Source organism: Chelonia mydas, chromosome 1 (genome assembly GCF_015237465.2).
Source record: "Chelonia mydas isolate rCheMyd1 chromosome 1, rCheMyd1.pri.v2, whole genome shotgun sequence".
NCBI classification, from domain to species: Eukaryota; Metazoa; Chordata; order Testudines; family Cheloniidae; genus Chelonia; species Chelonia mydas.
In genome coordinates, this window is record NC_057849.1 from 339827812 (window position 1) to 339852890 (window position 25079).

A 25079-nucleotide genomic window follows, 5' to 3' on the forward strand; every position below is an offset into this window, starting at 1 on the left:
CTCTCTCTAGCAGGGCAGCGTCTTCCTAGCCCAGAACTACAGCATTAGCAGTAGAAGACAGTGTAGTCTAGTATTTGAAGAAACCTAATCCTGACATTGGCTTGCTGGGTTATGAGACAAATCCATGTTCCATAGTATTCTTACCTGTAAAATGGGGAAATCTAACACCTGTGCAAAGTGCTCTGTAATGCCTGGGTGAAAGTTATTACCTATGGGTATCATTATTGACCCCAGTTCTGGTGTGGGCATGGAACGCACAATTCTATGTGTTAGGAGTATGAGCAACACCAGCTGCAACTGACACAAACCACAGTTGGGGCATTAGCTGACTATGAACAGAGGAAAGAAGCAGACCAGATTGAAACATCAATTCTGTTCACAAAATATATTTATTGTTGATACAGAGTGAGACATAATTTTCAATACTTGATGACAGTTGGTAGCATAACGTGATCATAGGTTCCTGACAGAATGTAATTAAAGGCCATTTTACACCTTGCACTCCTTAAGTATTGGAGTGTTAACATGATTCCAGCAGAGGGCATGGCGAGGGAAAGGGGGACTTTTTGGTTACATAATCTTAGTAATAAGTTAGGCAAACATTCCTTCAATTGCATATAGAAAGGAAAAGATCTTAACAACCAGCATTCAACACAGGCCCTATAGTATGTAGTAGCAGTTGGCCAGTTCACATAGTGTCACCCTCCCCTGGGACACTAAGCGTTACGTGCCCCTGGATTTGACTGCATGGAGTTACTGAGCAGATTCTACAATGAAATAGCAGCGTTTGGAGACAATTTCCCCTCCTCTAAGCTCAATGGGAGATATTTTTTCTTTACGTTTTTTCAATCACCAATAAGCGAGTTTTATGACGACTGAACAGCACCCTCGGATGTCTCATTTCTGATGTAATAAGATACAGGTCTTAGCTTTTCAAATGGCCACGCTGATTGAACTGTGATGGCTGCTGCTCTTGAAATGGCTCTTCCCGTTCTTCTCTTTATTGGTCTGCTCTGTAAATGGGCTGTCATCTTCTTGGAGAAAATGCCCTGCTGCTGGAATTAGAGTTGATGGCTTTTTGCTTGATTTGGACATCGCCTTACCCTCCTCTACCAAGCATGCTCTGCTAAGAAAAGGGGAGGGAAAAGCACAGATTTCAACATTTAAAGCTACACTGGATGCTCTCTTAAATGTCAGCAACAACTACACACTGTTTGCAGGTTACCCGTATTCAAGGGAAGATGTTGTAAAGCAAAAGTGTCAGCATATATGTAACCACAGTAAAAAGTTAGGGGACCAGGAAACAGAATGCATCAGTGCTGTAGACTCAATGAGCAGGACACCAAAAGCACACCGAAAAGCTGGAGGAAAAATTCCTTTTATCGTTCCTAACAGTATTGCCTATGGCTGCTAGCCATTTTAGGCCCCTTTAAAAAAAATCTGCCCTTACAATAAGGAAAAACTCATCCCCAAGGTCAGTAGGTTAATCCTATTCCTAGGGTCTTTAGGATACCACTTTCCATCACATTTTAAAAATATCCCCCCCTACCCCCTGCAATTTCCTGGTGTCTGTGAGCCAGGGTCAAACTAGCCTGGCTAGCTTTGAACATGTCACACTGACCACTTGCTCCACTGATAGTTTTCCAGGCACCATCAGGCCACGCAGATGTAACAGCATTGAAGTTTCATATTGTGTGGCTACCCCAAGTACTCCATTATCAAGAGTTCACAAGCTGCACTGATGTTCCTTCTAGCCCCACATCAGAGACCTGTCAAACTCCACCAGCATACCCTGCATCTGGAAGGGAGAGTACAGTAACTCCTCCCTTAAACTCGTCCCCGTTAACTTTGTTACATTGCTGATCAATTAGGGAACATGCTTGTTTAAAGTTGTGCAATGCTTCCTTATAATGTTGTTTGGCAGCCGCCTGCTTTGCCCACTGCTTGCAGGAAGAGCAGCCCGTTGGAGCGAGCTGGGGAGGGGCTTGGCGCCAGGGTGGGCCGGCAGCCCCCCATCAGCCCCCTGCTCCCCTAAGATCCCTGTGTGGCAGCTGCCCAGCAGGCTATCGATTACTGGGCAGTTCAGGTGTCCCTCCCACCACTACCCTGTGCTGCTCCTGCCCTCCGCCTTGGTGCTGCTCCCGGGGGCCTCCTGCTTTCTGGGGCGAGGGGGTGTTAGGGGTAGGGGAAAGAGGGTGTCCCCCTCCCCCTGCACCCCATCTCCACAGAGCACGGTGGGGGGGGAATGGGACATGACAGGGCTCAGGACAGAGGGAGCTTGCTGGCAGCAGCTGCTGTCTCAGCTTGCTGATCTGCTTAAAAAGGCAATGTACTTAGAGTGCGGTCAGCGTACTTAAAGGGGCAATGTGCATTTCTCTCACTCACAGGGTGTGTGTCTCTGTCTCCCATGCTGTCTCCCCTCCCTCCATTCACGATGCCTTGTAGAGTGTCAGTCTGCATTAACAACGTGTTAATCCTTGAGGGCTCAGCCGAGTTCTAATTCATCATTTAGCAGTAAGCCATTCCCTGGGAAATATGCCACCCTCTTATTCCACCACCTCAACCAAGCTTCACAATCATCATTGTGTATGTGTGTGTGTGTGTGTGTATATATATATATATATAATCTTTTGTCTGGTGAAAAAAATTTCCCCAAAACCTAACCCCCCCCCACCTCCATTTACATTAATTCTTATGGGGAAATTGGATTCATTTAACATCGTTTCGCTTAAAGTAGCATTTTTCAGGAACATAACTACAGCGTTAAGCGAGGAGTTACTGTACTGTACTGTACCAGGCAACGGGATCCATCATGGATATAGAGACCTGGATGGCTATGTTCCTGGGCTCGCTGAGGATTTCCTATTGCTATGGCCTGTGGGAGAGGAGGCTGGTGGAAACAAAAACATGTAGAGGTTCCAAGAGGTAAGGGAGGATAGGTACCTGGCTCAGTAAAGAGCATACCACTAAGTGGGAGTTGGTACTAGACTGGCCAGCGGCATGGTAAAAGCATGGTGGAAGCTGGAGGGCTTGGAGGTTAGCCAGAAGGAATCTGTTGCTCCTAGACCTTGGTGTCCAAAAAAGGTAGTGGTAGGTGCGGGACTGTGAATCTTTAGGCCTAATTGAGGTCTGAGCCCCAAATGCAGGCCTTGAAAAGTTACATGGTCTGGTATGACAGGGGAAAAGCCAGGCTACCATCAGTTGGCAATTACTTTAGTAGTTTATGGTGGGACAAGGCAGAGTTTCCAGCTCACCAGTGGTGATTCGGGAGTCGAGAGCCCAGGAATTTAGAGATCAGGAGAGAGGTGGTTAACGAATGGGGGCTGTTCTCAAAGTGTGCATGTGTGTAGCAAAATAAAGGGAAAAGTTGTAGGTTGTCATTTATAACTTTAACCACACTCACATGATACATTTATTATAGCTCAGAAGATAACCTACAAAGAGCAGTTTGGGTGTAAGGAAAAGATTGCACTGAGGAGCAGTTCCTGGGCGGATCATTGCACCACAAGCGTATGAAACAAAGAGAACTGCCCCAATGATCACAAATATTGATCAAAACCCAGATTAAATAAATGAGGACAAAGTCAGACAGGTGAGTTTTATATTCCTTAGTTGCTATTAAAAGTTTTACTTTGCTTTGTTTCTATTAGTTAACAAAATATATAATCTAAATCTTTACAGCATCACCTAAGAGTTTTCTGCAGAACTGACAAAGGCTATTTTAGCGGGAAGGCTCCACTGCAGTGGTTGTATGAAAACTTGCATGTAACTGCTGTTGGTCTGAATATTAACATTGCATAAATTTAACACTGCATAAATTAACATAGGAAAATCTTAAAGGATCTGGGGAAAAGCTCTGCAAGTCACAATCTTAAAATTATTTCTTTTGCTTAGGATCCTGCTAACACTGAAATCCTGACAGTGAGGAAAGAAATTGCAGGTATTGGCCCATCCACAGATTTTTGCCTGCAGCATTTCATCTCCACCCAGAAGGATGTGCTCTACGGTACCGAGAAGGTGGGATTGGTTGAGTGGGGGGTACTTTCTCCTGCTCAGCAATAAACAGTAGGGGCCCGCATAAACTAGGAACAAAACCTCAGAGGCTGAAAACTGTGGGCCGTCTCCTTTTGTTAAAATGATCTTAACAGATTGTGCAAATATAGTGGATCCGTTATCGCCGTGAACGAGGTTTCAGCCTGATTTCTGAATTACAGCTCAGTCATTGTCATGTATGCTGCCCCGTTCTCTCTTCTGGTTGGTTGCGAATGGCAGCACCGTGCTTTGCCAAGTCTTTACAGTATCAACTTAAATTCTGTAACTAGTATCACTGACGTCAGAGAATGAGAGAGTTGTTAGATCCTTTTGTCCACTTCCAGTCAGTGCAGGGCCATTCCCATTTATTTTATATGTGGCCAACCTTGTTCCGAGTATAACAAAGCAGTGGGGCTTCCACTATTTCCTTTGGAAGGCTGCTCTCTTCAAATCGCCCACTGGTCATTTTTGTTGCTCTTAACTCTCTCCTCTTAGCCAATATCCTTCTGGCAATGTACCTAGAGCTCAATGGAATGCTCCAGGTTTGTGGCACCATTGTGAGTGGAGGAACTATCACCAGCCTGCTCGGTGATGTGATTCTCATGTCTCATATGGTGCCCACTATCACCCCTATTTCAGTACCAATGTGGACATAAGAACAAATGGATATAAACTGGCCATCAGGAAGCTTAGACTTGAAATTAGACGAAGGTTTCTTACCATCAGAGGAGTGAAGTTCTGGAACAGCCTTCCAATGGAAGCAGTGGGGGCAAAAGTCATATCTGGCTTTAAGACTAAGCTTGATAAGTTTATGGAAGAGATGATATGATGGGACAGATCTTCAACTATTAACGGTAGATATGCCCAATGGCCTGTGATGGGATGTTATATGGGGTGGGATCTGAGTTACTACAGAGAATTCTTTCCTGGGTGTCTGGCTGGTAAGTCTTGCCCACATGCTCAGAGTCAAGCTGATCGCCATATTTGGGATCGGGAAGGAATTTTCCTCCAAGCCAGACTGGCAGAGGCCCTGGGGGTTTTTTGCCTTCCTCTGCAGCATGGGGCACAGGTCACTTGTTGGAGGATTCTCTGCACCTCACAGTCTTTAAACCACGATTTGAGGACTTCAATATTTCAGACATAGGTGAGGGGTTTGTTACAGGAGTGGGTGGGTGAGATTCTGTGGTCTGCGTTGTGCAGGAGGTCAGACTAGAAGATCATAATGGTCCCTTCTGACCTTAAAGTCTATGATTCTATTTCAGTATTACTGCTTACCTAGTTTCTCTCCCTCCAGCCAGAGCATCTGCAATCAAATTATTCTCCCCAAAAGCAGCAGCACTTTTGTTAACTACTGCCTATGTTTCTAATTTCTGTAAATTCTCTATTGGTTGTAACAGTTAGTCTCATTTTAATACCATGTGCTAATTTCACCAGTTTGCCGTTTCTTCTCACTCTTCCGAGTCATTAATGAAGGTGTCAAAGGAGAATGGTCCAAACAGTACTCCCTGAGGCACGTACCTCTTCCCCACTTAATAAACTGCCTTTTATTGCTACCTTTCGTTAAAGTCTTTTAGCCAGTTTTCACTCCACTTCTGTTTTCCCAGCCATGCCAAATTTAAAGAATTTTTCAATTCAGGTTTTGTAGACAGTATCAAGCGCTTCACTAAAATCCAAATATATCACATTTATTGCAGGGCTTGGTCAAATATGGCTTTATTCTGGCTACGAAGCACTATTAAGGTCCACTCTCTGCTACAAATTGGAATCATGATTGTAACTAGGCTGGGGGATAATGTTTTGTAACCAGGCTTTCTGGCAGTGATGTATTTGTAGTGTACGCTAGGCTAAGGCTTGATACCATGTTTCAAAGTATTTTCAAACACAGCCTAACGTGGCTGTAGAAATTGGCATCCGCGCCTAGCACAGCTACAATTGTACACCTGTACTCTGAACCTGTGCTGTACAGACGGTGTTGGGGTGTAGTATGGATGAGACTACAACTTGAAAATGAGGACCGACTGGTAGCAATGGGGGAGTCTGTAGCGTAGGCAGGGTTCAGGGGGCTTTCCCAATGTCTCATCTATATCTGCTCTGCGTGGACTAATAACAGGGTGATAGAAATGCTGGTAGACAGTCTAGATTAATGCTCCCATTGTTACTATCACTGGTAGTACTGCAACAGTGAAAGAAATTTAAAAAAAATGCCGATGAGGACTCTGCCATAGCGTCTACCCTTAATGATAGTAATAAGTATCCTTCTCCCCCACTATTACAACAGTATGAATAATACACTTCTATTTATTAGACCAGCTTCCTAGGACTTCAGGTAAAGATTTACACATTTGAAGTCAAGATGTCAAACTCCTTAGTATTAGCAGCTCTCCGGGCTTTTCTCAGAAGGGGAGAAAAGACGAGATTGAGACATAAGATTACAGAGAGGGAGAGAAATGAAGAGCATATTGAAGAAAGGGTGAAGTGATAACAAGCATGATAGGCAAGAAAGAGGAGTCAATAAATGCAATTTATGAAAAGCGCAGAGAATTCTCTGCCTGAGCATAAGTGCCCAGTTTCCCCACCTAGACACTGGATTAGTTAATTGGTTTTTAATATCTTGGTCTCGTCCCCCTAACAAGTTTTTTCCCCCTTTTGTTTTGCTTCTGGTAGCCAACATCAGTTAACATTTTGCTTCCTGAATCCTCTTTCTATTTATCCCCCTTAGCACACATTTTCATTTGTTAATATTTGCTGTATATTACTATAATATTTAATATGGATTTCATAGTAATTGTACAATTTTGGTAATAAGTAGGTAAAAAATCATTCTATTTACAGCTGTAACACATGAAGGATGAGAACTGCTGATCATGACGACAATGCAATTGTTGTTTCTGGCTGCAAATATTTCCGTCATAGAACGCTTCCCTGAGTCAGGTATATTAAGGTAGTAACTTGAATGAATCACCATTCTTGGAGCATGTATGAATGAGACTGAGAAATGGGCTTTAAAAAAACCCCCATTCTTGTGCAGGAAACATTTGCAACCACTCAAGAGGTTTGGCAAAAAATGGACACTTATTGCCCCCCATCCCCTTCTCCTCACCCTGCATCACAAGAGGATATGAGCATCTCCCAAACATGAACGAATTCATCCCTGTGAACACCCCTGTGAGGAAGGGAAGCATTGTTCATTGTTTATATTAGTTTACAACAGGTTTATACATGATTTAGAGATGTTAAAAATGTTAACAGTAGGTATTATAGATGATTATAAGCACATCAGTAGAAGGTATTATATATGGTTATAAGCAATCTAGAACTATTGATTAACCATTGACTAAAAGAACTACTAACACCCGTATCTATAAACATCCACAACAACATGCCGGAGAGGAAGATGCTTAGTTCAGATTTCAAAGCAGAAAGGCACTGCATGCCAGTAAGTGAAAATGTGGAAAAATTAAATATATGCAGATTAGCAGGGTCTGGCTGGTATGCACCCTAAAGGGTAAAGGGAATTTAGCTAAAGCATTTAGTGAACTACAGGCAGTTATCTCTGAAGAGACCCAGAGAATTAAGGAGGTTCCAGAAGGCTGGAGAAAAAGCAAACCCTTTCCAGCTGGTGAATGCCCCACTGGAAAAAATGCAGTCACACTTTTCGTGCTCAAGGGAGTGCAAGGAATGTTGCTGTGGTCAATGCCTGCATGGCGGTCCAAAGCTTCTTGCATTTCCTGACACCTTATGTGCCTGAGCAGGGCTCAGTCATAATCTGCCCCAAAATAATAAATAAAATGGCATTAGGTTTGGCAAAGGAAAAAGACTGGGTATCATGAAAAATTTCATTAGCAGTGAGATCTGTTAGACTGTGGAACATCAAGGGATGTGTGGGAGCACAATTGCTTAGTGCATTTATAACTGGATAGGAAGACGCTCAAGAGAACACACTGGAGGGAACAGCCCTGCATTCCTAAAGGAAATAGAAAAGGTGACCTAATTGGTCCTTTCCATTTCAGATCTTTATACTAACTGTATACTACAGTGAATCATGTTTGGTTGGGACTACTCATTCACAATAAGAAATTAACCACCAAGTGAAGTGGGGAGCTTCGCTAAAAACGTAAAAAAATCCATAGCTTGGATCCCTCCCCACACAGTGCAAACATACTGCAGCTGTTCGGGTGGAGGCCTTTCTTCCAGCATTGCTAATCCACCAGGGATTCCTATTTCAGAAGGAATACACTAACTACATGGACAAAGGATTATAAGGATGGAAAGAGAAGTTTATTAAGCGTTGCCAACCTCAGATGGTACGGGTTGTTTTAGCACCGCAACACAACGGTGACTATTTGGCTGGATTGAGATTCCACAGCAGCAGACCATTAGCATATTAATACCAATAAAGACAGCGCAGTACAAAAAAAGCTGCACTGACCCAGAGTTACTGTCAAAAGGCTGAAGTGAATGGATATGGTGAAACTCTTGCTAGTATTCACTACAGGTGTAACTAACTACAATAAAGGAAACAAGGCTACATTATCAGTATCAGAAGAGTTTGCTAAAACACTGGTGCAGGAGCGCTGATGTTTTCCTTTCAACTACTGGAGTTCACCAACATTAAAAATTGAGATCAATGGTCTTATTTAAGCACTTGCTTTTATACATATAAAGCTGTGGGGTGTGTGCATTGCTCCCACTGATTTCTTCAAAGACAGAGAAATTCACAGATTCTAAGGCCAGAAGGGACCACTGTGAACATTCAGTCTGACCTTCTGTATAACACAGGCCATAGATAACTCCTGTCTGAACCACACATATAGCTTTTAGATTAGAATAATATCCACCCTTGATTTAAAAATTGCCAATGATGGAAAATCCACCACAACTGTTGGTAAATTGTTCTAAAGGTTAATTACCCTCACAGTTAAAAATGTACACCTTCCTTCTAGTCTGAATTTGTTGAGCTTCAACTTCTAGCCACTGACCTTTGTTATACCATTGTTTGCTAAACTGAAGAGCCCATCGTCAAATATTTGTTCCCTGAGTAGGTCCTTACAGACGCAATCAAGTCACTCCTTAACTTTCTCTTTGTTAAGCTACACAGATTGAGCTCCTGGAGTCTATCACTGCAAGGCACGTTTTCTAATCCTGTAATCATTCTTGGGGCTCTTCTTTTAACACCTCCCCCCCGCAACATTCTTCTTCAATTGTGGATACCAGAACTGGACCGTACTCCAATAGCTGTCGCTCCAAGGCCAAATACAGAGGTAATAGAACCTTCCTATTCCTACTCAATAGTCTCATTCATGCATCCAAGGACTGCATTAGCCCTTTGGCCACAGAGAGAGACTGAGAGCTCAAGTTCAGCTGATTACCCACCACGACCCCCAGGTCTTTTTCAGTCACTGCTTCCCAGGATACAGTCCCCTGGAAGTAAGACCTAAGTTCTTTGTTCCTAAATGTACAACTTTATATTAGCCGTATTTAAAATGCATATTGTTTGCTTGTGCCCAGCTTACCAAGAGATCTTCATCATTCTGTATCAGTGAGCTGTCCTCTGAGCATGGAATACGTCCCTTGGTACTTACATTGGAGAAGGCCCCAAACCAAGACCCCAGAACTGAACCATCATGAAATATTGTTATGTTCAAAGAACCGAACCCAAGCTTAGAGGCTTGAGTCTATCTCTAATTTAAACATATACTTTGCTCATTTCTAGCCTCTTTCTCCTATGCTGCGCTAATATGTCAATACAACTAAGTGTGGTGAGTCAGCTAGTAGCACCCAAGTGCTTCAGTTACTAGTATAGCTGCAGGTTTGGTTGCTTGTTAGTGTACATAAAGAGCTGCACTTTCACAAAATAAAATACCCAACTGCCACAATATTATGATGTGTATACATCAAAGACCCCTAAAAACTACACTGTGCAGTTACAAGCCAGATACAAAAAGGAATGTTAAATCACTGGCTTTTGAAAGGAGTCACAGACTTTTAAACAAATCTATTATATTTTGCAACTATTCATTTAAAAAATCCTTCAGACGTAAGTGGCTAATCAAACTTTTATAGAACATCGGAAGTTTACACTATATGGTAAAATTATAATGCTAGCAAATTAGGCTGCAAAAGGATAGGATAGGCAGGTTACAATGCCACATTCTGGGAGTTGGTTGTACGTCAAAAATCAAAACTTCCTACAATCTGACTGGTTCGCTGGCCAGTTTAAGACATGCGTTAACTTGTTACTGAAATGGGTGATGTTATGGGTTGGAATTTTATGACAAAAATACCACTCAGATGAATCCGTTTATCTTGCAGCTAAAATCGTAGGTACGAGGAAACATTTGCTAACTGTAATGTCTATTACACTGTGGAACAGTCTCCCAAGGGAAGTTATGGAAACACTTTTGCTTGAGTAATTTAAAATTAGACTCTACAAAGCACATGAAAACATACTATTAGGAACAATCCTGCACTGGCAGGTGAAAAGGATTAACAAGATGATCCAACAGTTTTTTCCATTTTATTTCCATAGGCCATTCAGTAGCTGCATTCTTCTACCCACCTGTTTGGCATGATTGACACAATGAAGGTATTGGCTGGCTAGTGCAGAGCAGCTGAGGGTCTCATGTGAGTTTTGCTGATAACATTGGAGAATCTTACTCTGCAGATCAGCACAGATTGGATGAGACTCATATCGCCTGGGGAAAGAAAAACAGAACAACATTTTACAGTTTCCGACTGAGAAAGATTTCATGAGGGCTTTATCCAGCCGTTTTGTTAAAAGTAAACCAAATAGTAAAAGTGAAGGAAAATTTTGTAGAGTTAGGAAGAAAAGTAAACCAAATAGTAAAAGTGAAGGAAAATTTTGTAGAGTTAGGAAGGAAAGCTGCTTCCAGACTATACTGTGCTTTTACCTGAACAACATAAAATACAAGTGCAAAAGGGAGCTATAAACTATTAGGACCAGAGACCAGCTACATCTTCTAGATCCAACATTCAGTTCTAGTTTTTAGAGACACTAACACCCAATTTACTTCACCTGCGCATAGGTCTCTAATTAAAAGGCCCCAAAGCTACTAAACAGGCCTGGTTTCACCTACAATAAGAAAAAGTTACAGAAAGAACCACAAAGTAAGTCAAGCCTCACCAATGCATATCTCTGTGACATCTTAATACTTCTGCTGGTCATGTTGTGCCTGTGTGCATAGGACAGGCAAGGAATGCTATCTTCTTGGACCTGGCCCACAGAGCACATAAAGGACCCACTATTGCCACCAGATGAGGGAGATGACCTTTTGCTCAAATGATATCCTGTTATTTTTAGAGCTCAAGGCTCCAAGTTCTAAGCCCAATTCCCTGGTATGTATGTGATTTAAATAAGAATTGTGTCTGTCTTCTTCACTGTATGGGATTCGTGACACTTGCATCAACCTCTCTTGTTAACGCAATGTAGCCATTATCTTCAATGGGAGCTGTGGGAATTGAACACATCTCAGGACCAGTCTTTTAAAATGTAAGCTGTTTTGGGCAAGTATCTTGTCATCTTGCCCTTATCCATGAAGTGCTATCCATGCCTATAGCGCTGCAGAATCAATAAATAATTCCTGAGCTCTAAGCACGGCTCAGACACAGATACCCTCTGTAAACTTGTGCAGGTCAAACTGTCACTATTTTCGCATCTGTAAAATGGGGGTACAATGCATGCCTACCTCAAAGCTAAGAATGTTTGCAAGGTGCTTTCAAGATGAAAAGTGCCAAGTATTATTAGACTGACTGGCGACCTGGGCGTGTTAATTGTAAAAAAAGGCATTTCTATGGCATTCATCACTACAGCATAAGGCCAAATGATGTTTTTTTAAACCCAGTAGTAAAATGCTTTTTTATTGACTATAAATAAACACAGCTTTAAACATTATATGATTCTTCTACTTTGAAGGCTAATATTCATTTTATGTGCATATATAGCATACTTAACTCGTCTTCCAGTTAGTCCTTCAAGGAACCTGAAAATGGCTGCTCAAATATACATTCCACAATACATTATTTTCAGCTCAATAAGGTTAAAAAAAAAAAAAGACTCATCAAGCCAGAGTATCCTCAGATGAATATTTTGCTCCTTATTTGCTGTTTGGCCTAGGCAGCTCTATATTGTACTAGAGTACGAAAGTAAACTGCAATGCACAATACTGTTCCTTAGGGACATTTGCTTCTTGGCAGCCTCTCAAGATGTAGTACCAAAAAAAAAAAAAAAAGGTTAAATCTCCTTGATTTTACAGTATATGCCCATATAAAACATCTCTCTCTTACTCTCTTCATCCAGTACCTTACATCTCCATGAAACACCTAAAACAGAATTTAAATCCAGTCCCATTACATTCTTTATGATCTGAAAATTCAGACTTCTGTGGATTCTTATGGATGACGATTTTCCCTTAATCCCGTCTCTGCTGATACTAGCAAGCGTTTTAGAGGCTGTTGTACATCAGAACGTATGACCACAGAATGTTGTACACTGACTGATTAGAGTGAGGTCTTTGGCTGTATCAATATCAAATAAAATGTGAGGGGAAGCACAGCATATGCTCTTTGCAGACTTATGACTCACCACTCTGATGATTCTGTTTCTACCAAGATTCATAGATTCCAAGGCTAAAACCAATGCTCATTTTACCTGACTGAAAGCCTACTCTGGACTGATAATCGAATCAGTTAACAGAAAATAAAGACATGCATACACATGCATTGACCTAACCCTGCCTTAATTCACAAGTGACTTTAAAAGTCTGCCATGTATTGTGTCCCATATAAATTGGGAGGTTGGGGGAAGGAAGGAAGGAAATGGTTCTTTATATTTTCATTATGTAAATTTGTCTAAATACTATTTCAATAGTTTTAGGCCACAGACAAGCTTTTGTTTGTTTTTTTGAGTCATGCTATTAGCAACACAGTTCAAAGCCCATAAATTATTTTTTATTTGAAATGTGTCCAGGTATACTTTTATGCTGCTGTCAGTACTACAGCACTTCAGGGCCTTTGATTTTCTGTCTGTTAATCACTTGTTTTCATAATATTTTTAAAAAAGCATCTGCATCCACTGCCAAGCTCCTCAGACATTCGAACCTGGTATTTATGGGAGCTCAGTGCGAACAGGTGCAGTTCCTTGAGTAGACCATGGCCATTTGCTTGGATTAGTCTGCTCAGGAAGAACACTGGCCCTGTACTGCTCTGCTATGCCTGTTATGCTACCCTAATACACTGTTTTCACTTTTGAGAAACGTCTAAATGAGATACTATCTAACATTAGGTGGCCATAAAACACAAACTGTGGTACCTTCCATTTGGAAGGAGATTCCAAGATGCTTCCAATGTGCATACTGGTAAGTCTGCCATACAGTTACCAACTGATTTCTGAAGAGGAATGCACTCTCTCCTTATGATGTACAGAACTGCTGTTAGGTGGGCATCACAGAAAGCAAATGGCAAGACAACTCCTTGGAAGGGAAACTAAGTATCTACCTATAAGGGAAGATTTTATAAGGTTTTATAAAAGTGGTTAAGGGCCTGGTGGGTTTGACTGAGGAGGAAAGGTTAAAAGAGTTAAATGATGAAAATGCTAATGAAGTGATACCTGTAATGTATCTTCATTAAGCAATTAATGTATGTATTTCAGGGTTGTTTTTTGTTATTGTTTTTTTACAGCGGTCATCACCACTGTGGCTTAAGAGACCACCACGTAATATCCACCCTAATCTACTGTTGATAAATATGTCCTGCCTGTGTTAGATCACCCTGTTCAGAAACAGAGTTTTATGATTCTTAGCCACTCATGATTTACTGTATCTATGGGGTGTGAAGGCACTAAGGAAGTAGAGGAAGTGTTTAGGGTAGTCCAAGGAGATATAATGAGAAACAAAGGTGTTAAATTAAGAAAAGGTAAATTTAAGATGACCATCAGGAGAAACACATCCTGACAGTGAGATCTATTATACTGTAGAACAATTATCCACAGGAAGTGCTGGAATCTTCATCACTTGGGACAGTCACAATGAGACCAGACAAAACAACAGAAAAAATATAATGTAAAGAACAGTCTCTTGCCTGGTAAGGGGATGAGCTGGATAGCTTGATAAGTCTTTCCCACCTCTAACAGATGCGATTCTATTATCATTTTAAGAAAATAACACATCCAAGAGATTTAAAATAGAAAGTTGCTGGTTTTCATGGCAAAAATCAGAATGAGAAACAGGCTGATCTAGGCAGTCCATTATATGGAACAACTGCAACAATTTGTTTTTGAACTTATTACTGTATTACTTCTTGATCTGCTTTTGCTTTCCTAGCTGCCCCTTAAGCACCTGACATGCTAAGAGAATGCTTCTGTGTATGAGAGTACGCCTTAAAGGATGCCATTCACCCACCCTTTCAATAAAGCTGATGTAATGGAAGTTGGTAAAGATAATAAAATGAAAACAAAAAAGAGAATAAGAGGTTGTTGTTTTTTAAATTCACATTCTATGCTATGGGATGAAGAACATATTTAATGAAAGGGACTTTTCTTTCTATCTATCTATATATCTACCTATCTAGTCTTTCTCAAAGAACTTTGCTCATTATAGTCCCAGGGGCTCCAAGAAAGGAACCCTTTAGAATGTTCAAACAAAATGTCAACCAAAGAGGAAATCTGAAGCCAGCATGGTAAGCTACACAGTGTTGTAATAAAACGGGCATCCTGAATGGAAGAATTTGAATGGCTGATGAGTTTCCAACTGTGCAGGTAACTGGTATGATCCTATAGGATGAGGAATCAGACAATTGTCAGAAGAATGTAAGAGCACACATATAAAAGCACTAACACACTTTGAAACATACAGGATACCCAGATTTCTCAGGTCATGGAGTTGCTCTTTAGCTTTAGGCCTCTCAACAACAAGGCACATATTTATGTGTGTATATATATATATACACACAGACAGACACACATACACGCACACTTATCAGGAAGTGAAACATGTAGTTTCCAGTTGAAACTGCAGGGAATTTAGAGGGACATGAATCCAGTTAACAAAACTGGATTTTTGCCCAGAAGACTTGATTTATCACCATCTCTCATAAAAGAAGTGCCACTGGATCTTAATGGACAGAGGTGGCCAGAGCCTCAGTTTTATTCCTCATTCAAATGCTGGCACCTTCCAACAACACTTATTATCATTATTATTATTTGTATTACTCTAGTGCCTAGGAATCCTTGTCAAGGCCCAGGACCCCATTGTGCTAAGTGTGGTACAAACAGAACAAAAAGATGCTCCCTGCCCCAAAGAGTTTATAATCTAAGTATAAGGCAAGAGACAAGAGATGGATACTGACAGATGAGGAAGTACACGGACACAATGAGACAATACTGGTCAGCATGACAGGGAGCGGGAGCGGTCTCCACACACCAATAGCTTAACTGTTATCAAGTTTTTCTGCAGGCATCATGTAAAAGATATTTGAAGATGGATAATGAGGTGACTTTTCAGATGTTGACAGAAAGCGTGAGGGGAAACTCAGAGGAAAGCACGATGTTGCTTGTTAGAAAATTTAAGATGAGGGTAGGGCTGATGGTGGCTGGCATCATGGGCCAAAAGAAGGCGGGAAATGACATCTCGATAGCGAATGAGAGATGATAGGGATACGGTGGGGATAGGCCATGAAGGGCCTTGAAAGTGAAGACAAGGAGGAGGAATTCTATAGTATACCTATGGCCCTGTGTAAATTGCATTTTTATTATTATTATTATTATAGTGCTTTTAAAATTCACAGCAGCATCACAGGTGTTTGAATTTAATGGGATACGCATGGTGCTGAGTCATCCCCCCCACCCCGAACTGATTTTTCCACTATCAAGGAGGACGAAGCAGGCATCCTAGCTTTCACCTAAATGCTGAGGCAGTGCCTGCTTGTGGGGAGTTAGCGGGCCAGTCCCACCTCGGTGAGGATAGGGAAGGCTGCAGGAGGTCTCACTACATGGCGCCACCCATCTACTCCACCCTGGCCACGGACAGAGATTGGAGCTCGGCTTACTTCTTATTCAGCTCCAGCCTCGGTCCCTGCTGCTTCTGCTTCCTGGCCAGCTGGGTAGGGCCCCCTCAAGCACCTGCTCATGCTCCAAGTGGTAGATCCTGGTTTCAGTACCTCACCAGCCAGCACTTTGGTTCCAGATCACCGTGGGCCAGGCTGGGGTTCCAAATCACCGTGCACCGTTAGCCCTACCTCCATCTCCCTGCTAGCAGGGCAGGAAACTAGCACCACCATGAGCTGCTGAAGTGGCCCAATACCATGATTTTTCCAACAGCAGGGAGGTAGAAGCAGATGTCTCTGCTTTTGCCTCCCCGCTGTTGGAAAAATAACAGTATTGGGCTTAATTTAATAATTTCTGTGCAACCCTTGAAATCGTGATTTTCATAGGGCCTTAGTTATAACCTTATCTTGACAGATAAAGGAGGACTGATCACAGAACAAAAAATTAGTGGTGGTACTAGGTACAAGTCATCATAACTTGATCACATTTGTTATGTGCAAGCAGAACCTGAAGCCCAAACTGGGAATGCACATACGTGGTAATTTAAAAGGCCAGTTTCACAAAGTGGACAACAATTATAAGCCAAACCAGGTGAGAGAGAGAATTTCAACAGAAACATCTGAATGACAGTTGGGAACTGTTTAAGCAAATTTTACTAGATGCCCCAAAAGCCACAATAAAGAAGGCCACAATGATTAAAAAACTGGCTTAAAGGGGAAGTGAAGGAAGTTATAAAAAAAAAAAAAACATAACAAATGGAAGAAAGGGGAAGTTGACAGTAATGACTATAAACCAGAAGCTAAGAATTTGTAGAAAATTGATAAAGGAAGTAAAAGGACACAAGGACAAAAGGAAATCCAGGGCCGTCCTTACCCATACACAAAGCACGCAGCTGCGTAGGGCAGTGCCCTGTGCAGCTGCATGCTGCTCCAGCCCCTGCTCCGGCTCTTCCCCAGGCCCCCGACCCTGCTCTGCCCCAGCCCCGCCTCTTCCCTGCCCCAGCCTCCCCTGAAGATTGCAGCCAGGCCTGACCCTGCACTCACGGCATGGTAAGCAGAGCAGCCTGGGGCCCCAGGCCTCCAAGGGCGGGGGTGGGGGGCTGTGTGGGGACCCAGGCCTCCACGGGTGGGGAGGTGGGGGCTGGCCACTTCCTGCGGGAAGTGGAGTGATCCAGCCCCAGCCTGTTCCACTCCCCTGGCTCCTACGCTTGGGGGGAAGGGGAGACCCACCCCCCAACACTCGCCAGCAGTGCGGCTGGGAGCCAGGGGAGCGGAGCAGGCTGGGGCTGGGTCACTTCACTTCCCACAGGAAGTGGCCAGCTCCTGTCCCCCATGGAGGCCTGGAGACAGGCCCCCTCCCCTGCGGAGGCCTGGGGGGGCTGCGTAGGACACCAGAATAGCTAGGGATGACCCTGGCAAAATCTATCAAGAGTTCTTATTATCCTGAACTATATTAGGGACAAAAAGTTCCTCAGAATGGCATTGATACAATACTAGATGGAAATGGTAGAACTAGCCATAATAATGCAGAAAAGGAAGAAGCGTTCAATAACATTTCTGTTCTGTATTTGGGAAAAAAAACATGTAGTCAGATCATATGATGATCATGCCATCTTCCATTCCAATAGTAACTCAGGATGAAGTTAAACAGCAGATACTGAAGGTAGACATTTTTAAATCAGGAGATCCAGATGACTTGCAGCCAAGAGTTGGACAAGGACAATTAATGTTCATTTTTCAATAACTCTTGGAACACTGGGAAAATTCCAAAAGTCTGGAAGAAAGCTAATGTTGTGCCAATATGTAAAATGGGTAAACAAGACGACTTGGGTAATTATAGATCTATCAGCCTGACTTTGGCACTGGGCAGAATAACTGAAAGGCTGATAAGGAACTCAGTTAAAGAATTAGAAGAGATTAATATAATTAATGCCAATCAATATGGATTTATGGAAAATAGTTCCTGTCAAATTGGAAATCTTTTTCTGATGAGATTACAAATTTAGTTGATAAAGGTAAGAGCATTGATGTAACAAACTTCTGTAAGGCATTTGACTAGGTATGCCTGAAATTTTGATTAAAAATAAAATACAAAATTTACATGCACACATTAAATAGATTAAAAACTGACTAACTGACAAGTCTCAAAATCTAATTGTAAATGGGGAATCATCATGGAGCAGATGTATTTCTAGTGGCTTCCCACAGGGATCAGTTCTTGCCCTTCTGCTATTTAACATTTTCATCAATAATCTGGAAAAAATTTGCAGATGACACAAAGATTGTAAGCGTGATACATAATGAAGAGGTCAGGACGATGACACAGTGATCTGGATCACTTGATAAACTGGGCACAAACAATGTGTGTTATAAATACGGTCAAATGTAAAGCCTAGCAACAAAGAATTTAGGCCATACTTACAGGATTAGGGACTCCATCCTGGGCAGCAGTGACTGTGAAAATGACTTGGGAGTCATGGTGGATAATCAGCTAAACATGAGCTCCCAGTGTGATGTTCTTGCCAAAAGGGCTAACGAATTCCTTGGATGCATAAAGAGGGGAATATCAAGTATGAGTGGGGAGATTATATTACCTCTGTATTTGGCCCTGCTGCAACTACTACTAGAATATTGTCCAGTTCTGGTGTCCACAATTCAAGAAGAATGTTGGTACATTGGAGAGGGTTGACAGAAGAGTCAGAAGAATGATTAAAGGATTGGAAAACATGCCTTATAATGACAGACACAAGAATCTCAATCCAATAAGCTTAACAAAGGCCAGACCTACAATAAAAAATTAGGTGAACCCAATTATGTCACTCAGGGGTGTAAAAAAATCCTCACTCCTGAATGACGCAGTTAACCCCGGGTGTAGACAGCACCAGGTCAATGGGCCTACCACCGCCTCTCAGGAGATGGATTAACTACAGCAAGGGGAGAATATGTTAACCTTCTCTTTCACTATTTCTTCACTAGAAATGCTGCAGTGGCACATCTGCAGCATTGAAGCTATGCCGCTTTGCCATTTCTAGTGAAGACACAGCCAAAGAGAAGGTTAAGGGGTGACTTGATCACAGGCTATAAGTACCTACATGGGTAATTGGGCTATTTGATAATGAGCACTTCGATCTAGCAGACAAACAGTACAACATGATCCAATGGCTAAAAGTTGAAACTAGTCAAATTCAGCCTGGAAAGAGAGTGTGTGTTTTTAACAGTGAGCGCTTAGCGATTGGAACAATTTACCAAGGATTGTGGTGGATTCTCTATCAATGGCAATCAAGACTGGATGTTTTTCTAAAAGATACTCTCTAGTTCAAACAAGAATTAAATCAGGGAAATCCTATGGCCTGTGTTATACAGGAGGTCAGACTAGATGATGACTATGGTCCCTTCTGGCCTAATAACCTGTGAATCTACATTTGATGCAATAGGGATAGCCTGTGGGGGATGCAAAGAATGGGGTGATATGGTGAAACGACTGGCTAGGAAAAAGATCTTTTCCACAGCATTCTGAATGAACCTGAGTAGGGTAAGACTGCATTTGTCAAGGCCAGCAAAAAGGATGTTGCCTTTATCAAGATGCAAGATGATGAAATCCAGCATGACAGTTTTAGCTCTGAGAATGGAGAGGAAAGGCTGTATCTTAGACAGGATATGCAGAAATAATCAGCAAGGTATAGACAATGTCTGGATGTGAGGATCTACACAGAGGTCTGAGCTGAAGATGATACACATGTTATGGGCCTGAGTGACAGGCAAAAAGATCACTGTGGACAATACCACAAAACAACATAACGTTCACTGCTTTAGTAAGGACTTATGTGAAGGGAGCGCTTTCTACCAAATCATGTCCTAGAACCATGTGAGGGTTTCTGTTCAAAGTGGTAAATAATAATCAGAAAACAAAGGGGAGAGTAACAAGAAGGCACATGATACTAAAGATATGTTTTGCACAGTTATTTTTAGTTTCAGAATTCATTTTTCCCTATGATAAATTATTCAAGACTACCTTCCCACATTCAACACATCACAAGTCATGTGTGGATTATGAAATATGCAAAACACAAATCAAACAATAATGTTCTTTTAAAATATTTTGGCATTACTGCAGTGTAACCAAAATCTACAATGGATATTTCTAAATGGTCCACAATCAACCCCTCATCCATCTACAATCCAGCTGCTTACAACGTGTAAAAAAACACCACCTGAAGACTAAGTGTTCTACAGTTTGATTCTTGTTTGATTTACACTTGACTTTTTTGAGACTTTTTATTGAGACTTTTTTGGTAGATGAAAATGAAAGTGGAACTGTTCCAAGAAAAAACTATAATTAAAATGGTGAAAGTAGACAGGATTAATTTCTCTTCCATCATGATTCAGAATACGGAATAAATGAGGAAATGCTGTACTAACGACTTCTGCACTGTGACCTTGAAAACAACTCACTCTGCCCACCGTCAAATGAATCAACCATTTATATTACTAGCAATCAGTTACTAGTGTTAATTTCTATAATAGTAAGCCAAAAGAATCTAAAAACGAACACATATGGTGTATTACAGCAGACTAAATTCAGCATTGACAAACTGCATACGAAAATTTCATAAGCGTCTCAACTTCTCCCTCCTTCCAAGGAAAAGTAAAATCTACTTCACACATTTTGACCTATGAAATTTATAAAAGAGGATAGAGAACATTCAGTTGTCTCTTGAAGGCAATGTTAAATCTTCAGCTATTTCCAGGATGTTAACACAAGCTTTGTACACTGCCCAAAAAGTCACATTTAACAAACATGACTAGCAGAAGGCTCTATTGACCATTTTATATGTCTTCTTTGCCCTTTCTCAGCTGGTAAAATACCACTGTCTGGCAGGTTTTTCCTGTACTTTTTAGTATAATCTATGAGACGTATATAAATGGAAACCATCCCCAGCAATGCAACACTATATTTACTGAATAAGGGAGTAGCATTAAGATTAATGGGAAGGAATTGAGACCCCAATGCAACAAAGCATGTAAGAACATACATAACTTTAAACACTAAGTAGTGCCATTAACTTTAATGAGATTACTCATGTGCTTAAAGTTATAAACATGCTTAAGTACTTTTTGGATGGGGGCTTAAAATTAGACTTAAGGATCAGGAAAGATTTCTTAACAGTAGGACCCTATTAGGTTGAGGGACCATCTCCCAAGGGAAGTAGTAGAAACCCTATTACTTGGGACATTCAAAACTAGCCTGGACAAACCATTAGTAAATGTGCTGCAGGAAATAACCCTGACCTAGAGCCTTCACAATGACAGAAGTAATGTGATTTAGAGAAGTTAAAAGCACTTGTACAGCATGTCACCACATGCACAGTACATGACTCCTGTTGACTTTGATAGGCAGATTTAGACCCAATAAATTTGTTTCAATCTGTGCTGAGTTTCTGTTCTTCCAAAACATTATTCCTTTAAAAAAAAACACTTTAAAAATGCAAAGTATGCCATTACAATACATTATATAAATGCACAGAGGTCACAGTTAGTCACACAGTTGCTGTGGGAACCACAATTTTGGCATCCTGACTTGCAAGTGTTTACATTTTCAGCCACGATACTACAGGAACAGTTTGCTTTGACTATTAAGATATTTTTACTATATATTTCAGGATAAACAGTGTTTTGATACAACAGTGATGGGCATTTTAGAAATTCTAAGACAGGTAGAAAAATATACTCCCTTAGTGTCAAAAATATAAATCAGTAAACCAGAATTTATTCAAAGAAACTCTAGATGGTGTGGGGGTGCATGCACCTGCATACTTGCCTTCTGTACAATTTGAGAATGGTAAACATTTCCTGGTCTTGTGATGGGAAGAGTTTCTGTGCAAGTCAGGAGAATGGTAATGACAAACAGCCAGCTATACATCTGCTGTACCACAGGGCAGAGAAATATAGAGTAACTCTCCCATGAGGGTGCATCTAGTCACTCTGGTATGCACAGAAACACACACATTTATATCACACATGTGGTTATATAATCATCATATAAACACACATATTTCAAATACCATAGCATGAAATCAAAATGATAAAAATTAACTTTAAACTATACTTGTGGCGTTAGCTCTTTGCCTAAATCGTTCTAACTAGAGAGAATTGTTGAGGCAGAGTTGCTCCCTGGGAACTGGCACTGATACTTTGGCTGACATTCCTGAAAGAGGCGACTAGTCTGCATGCTTCTTATGACCACCTCTTTTCCAGGACTGGTACATGTAATGTAAAATAAACAAGTTCCATAAAGAATATACTCAGCCACTGCATCATTGACTTTTGCAGACGAAAGTCAACCTGCAAGGCCCTGAAATCTGCTATGCAATGCTGAACTACCATACAGTAGTCAAAAGAAGAAAAAGAATAGAGGGAGACAAAAGCAAGGACCAAAAAACCCCAACGAGTAGCATAAACCAAAGGTATGATAGTGTAGGGATGCTGAAAGGTTTTATTGCCAATTGTTTCAGAAAAGCTGCATGATTCTCTTCTGGCTCTGTAAAACTCACAAGTAACATGGTCACCCCAAACTCAAGGCAATAAAAATTTTATAGCAGCACACACGAATACAGAATCTTGCTTTCATTTTATATATATGTATGTGCTTGGCATAATTCATTTTTTAAAAGAATTCTGACAGATATCAATGTTTCTTTTTAAGCTTTTTAGACTTTTATCTATTTAATTTTTTACAGTTGCGGGTAGTTATTGGGAACAGTCAATTATTTAATGACTGTAGATGTTGAGATTCAAAAAGTTAAAGCTTTATGAATGCTGTATAATTATCTGCAGCTCCAGCTCCGCTAATGCCGGAATTGGCTATTTTAGCGGCGCTGTAAATATGTGCTTTATGCAGCATTCTTTACCTTCAATGCATTTTATACACATTAAGGTGGGACTGTAATAAGTGCTCAGACATCAACTTTCTTTCTTTGCCTATCTGTAAATTTTGATTATTTCGATGGAAATATTTTTTCATCTGTTTGTGTGTGTATACAGTGACACTATTTACAGATATTTATTGATAAATTTAATCCTTCCAAGCCTAAATATATGCAATATTCCGATGTATAGACACACTCTTCCTGAACATCAAAGGTCTCTATAAAATCTACATCACTCTCTATAAAATACCCTGAGGCATACAGCACTATGTTCTGGCACATTACGCCCTAAATATTATTCTCTTGTGTAATATAAGTTTAACTAGTTTTTTCATGGGGAGAGCCAGGAATTAGTGCACAGTCTGAAAGTCTGTTACTGATCACAAAAGAAAGAAATGTTACGGGCAAGAGGTACAGTATAGAGAAAGCAACAAAAGATTTAACTGCTGCTGAAACAGGTTACAATTATTTAAGGGAACTGAAATTTCCATTCTTCTTAAAAGATGATGTGACAGTAAGATTACTGTATATCCAGATGTATGGATTATGGACAAGAAAGCATGTTTTGGATTCACAGTGACGAGCTGCATTTGTTATATGCACCTCTTGAGATCTCTCATTAGGCTGTGTTAACAAGTCATCCTGTCTTTAGGAACTGACCACAGTGTTCAAGTTAACTTGTGATGAGCTAAATTAAATAGCATTGTGTTGGCAAACAAAACCAAAAAAATCAAGAGGCATAAATCACCCCTGCAAGTACTTTTGATAAGGGGATGCTAGATCTGGTTGGAATATTGCTTATCTTTTAACCCTCTCTTACTGTATATTGGAGAAATTTAAAAGAAACTTCCTGAACATCTGTTAGACCTGCCTAACATAGTTATATGGGGAAATGTGCTTCTCACCATGAATACATTTTGAATTGTATTTAGAGTAAATTAAGTATTCAGAATAATATAAGATTTTCATGTTAACTTAGTATTCCCTTCACCGCCTAGTGGTAAACACCTTCCTGAAATACAGACATGATGTCTGACACTAACAATATATACAGCAGTGTTCTTCAATCTTTTTGGACTCAGGACCTACTTGTAAACCTTGATGGTCTGTCACAACCCAGTGCAAAAAACATCTGGCTTACTAAATATTTTTTTACTCATTAAATGTAATATACACATTAGCATAATAAGTAAGTACTAAATAAGCACATCAGGTGTACCATAGCAGCAGCTCCAGAGGATGTTGTGAAGGCCAAGACTATAAGAGGGTTCAAAAAGAACTAGATAAGTTCACTGAGGTCCATCAATGGCTATTTACAAAAGTATCTTCAAATTTAATTGTAATTATGACAACCTGTGGTAAGGCCTAAACTTATCATGATCTATTATCATTTAAATTAAATACAAAATAATATTAAACAGTACATGTTACTGCTGACATTTTAAATAAAAGTCAAAGAACTGAACTGGCGGAAGTTACTGGCTAACCAGCTGGAACCAGAGATTGTTGAAATGTTAAACCAGCTTTTGACAGCGGTAGCTTCTTCTGTGGCTGCAGAGAATATTTTCTTCATTTCACTTTATTCAACTAGTTCAATTTAATGACTAGTTCATTCAAAGTTCAACTAACTGGGAGTTGATAAAGCAGGAAAGCGTCTCTTCCTCTTACAATCTATGACTAAGAATTAGATGTGAGAAGTATTTATTAGTTCTAAAATCTTGAAGGACATGGTGACCCGCCACAATCGCTTCAATTCACTAAATACTGATTCTACTGTATTTAATAAATCAGTTAGTTTTAAATACAAAACATGTTTTGATAAACTTTTTTTAATGCATCCAGCACATTTAAGATAGTTTTATTTAACTAAATTTTTTTTAAATGCTGATTTTGCATGTTTTTCACAGAATTCCAATTTCCATCCAAATAGAGCTTAATACAAAACATAAGTAAAACATAATAATCTAGTACATTAGAAACACATCAGTCACCATTTTCTATTAATCTGAATAAATTTATTAAAGGAATTATATATCTTAAAGATACTTGCGTAGAGATACAGTG

The 25079-nt window shown here is 40.6% G+C and overlaps 1 protein-coding gene and 1 long non-coding RNA gene across 7 annotated transcripts in view; both read right to left on the minus strand.

Moving 5' to 3' along the window:
- Positions 1-370: 370 nt before the first annotated feature.
- CHCHD3 (coiled-coil-helix-coiled-coil-helix domain containing 3) overlaps positions 371-25079 on the minus strand; it is a 246413-nt gene continuing 221704 nt past the window's right edge. For 4 of the 6 annotated variants that reach the window (XM_037889373.2, XM_043520868.1, XM_043520864.1 and 1 more), the window contains 2 exons: positions 10592-10727; positions 371-1126 (listed from right to left, as the gene is read on the minus strand). In XM_037889373.2, the coding sequence (XP_037745301.1) occupies positions 1100-1126; positions 10592-10727 (163 nt within the window). In that variant the 3' untranslated portion in view covers positions 371-1099. The remainder of the gene's footprint in view (positions 1127-10591; positions 10728-25079) is intronic. The other 2 variants (XM_037889374.2, XM_037889372.2) reach the window with 1 other exon arrangement.
- Positions 6230-10585, minus strand: LOC122461406. The gene is made up of 2 exons (XR_006283272.1): positions 9546-10585; positions 6230-8624 (listed from the first exon to the last, which is right to left on the minus strand). It is a non-coding gene; the product is annotated as an uncharacterized LOC122461406 (long non-coding RNA).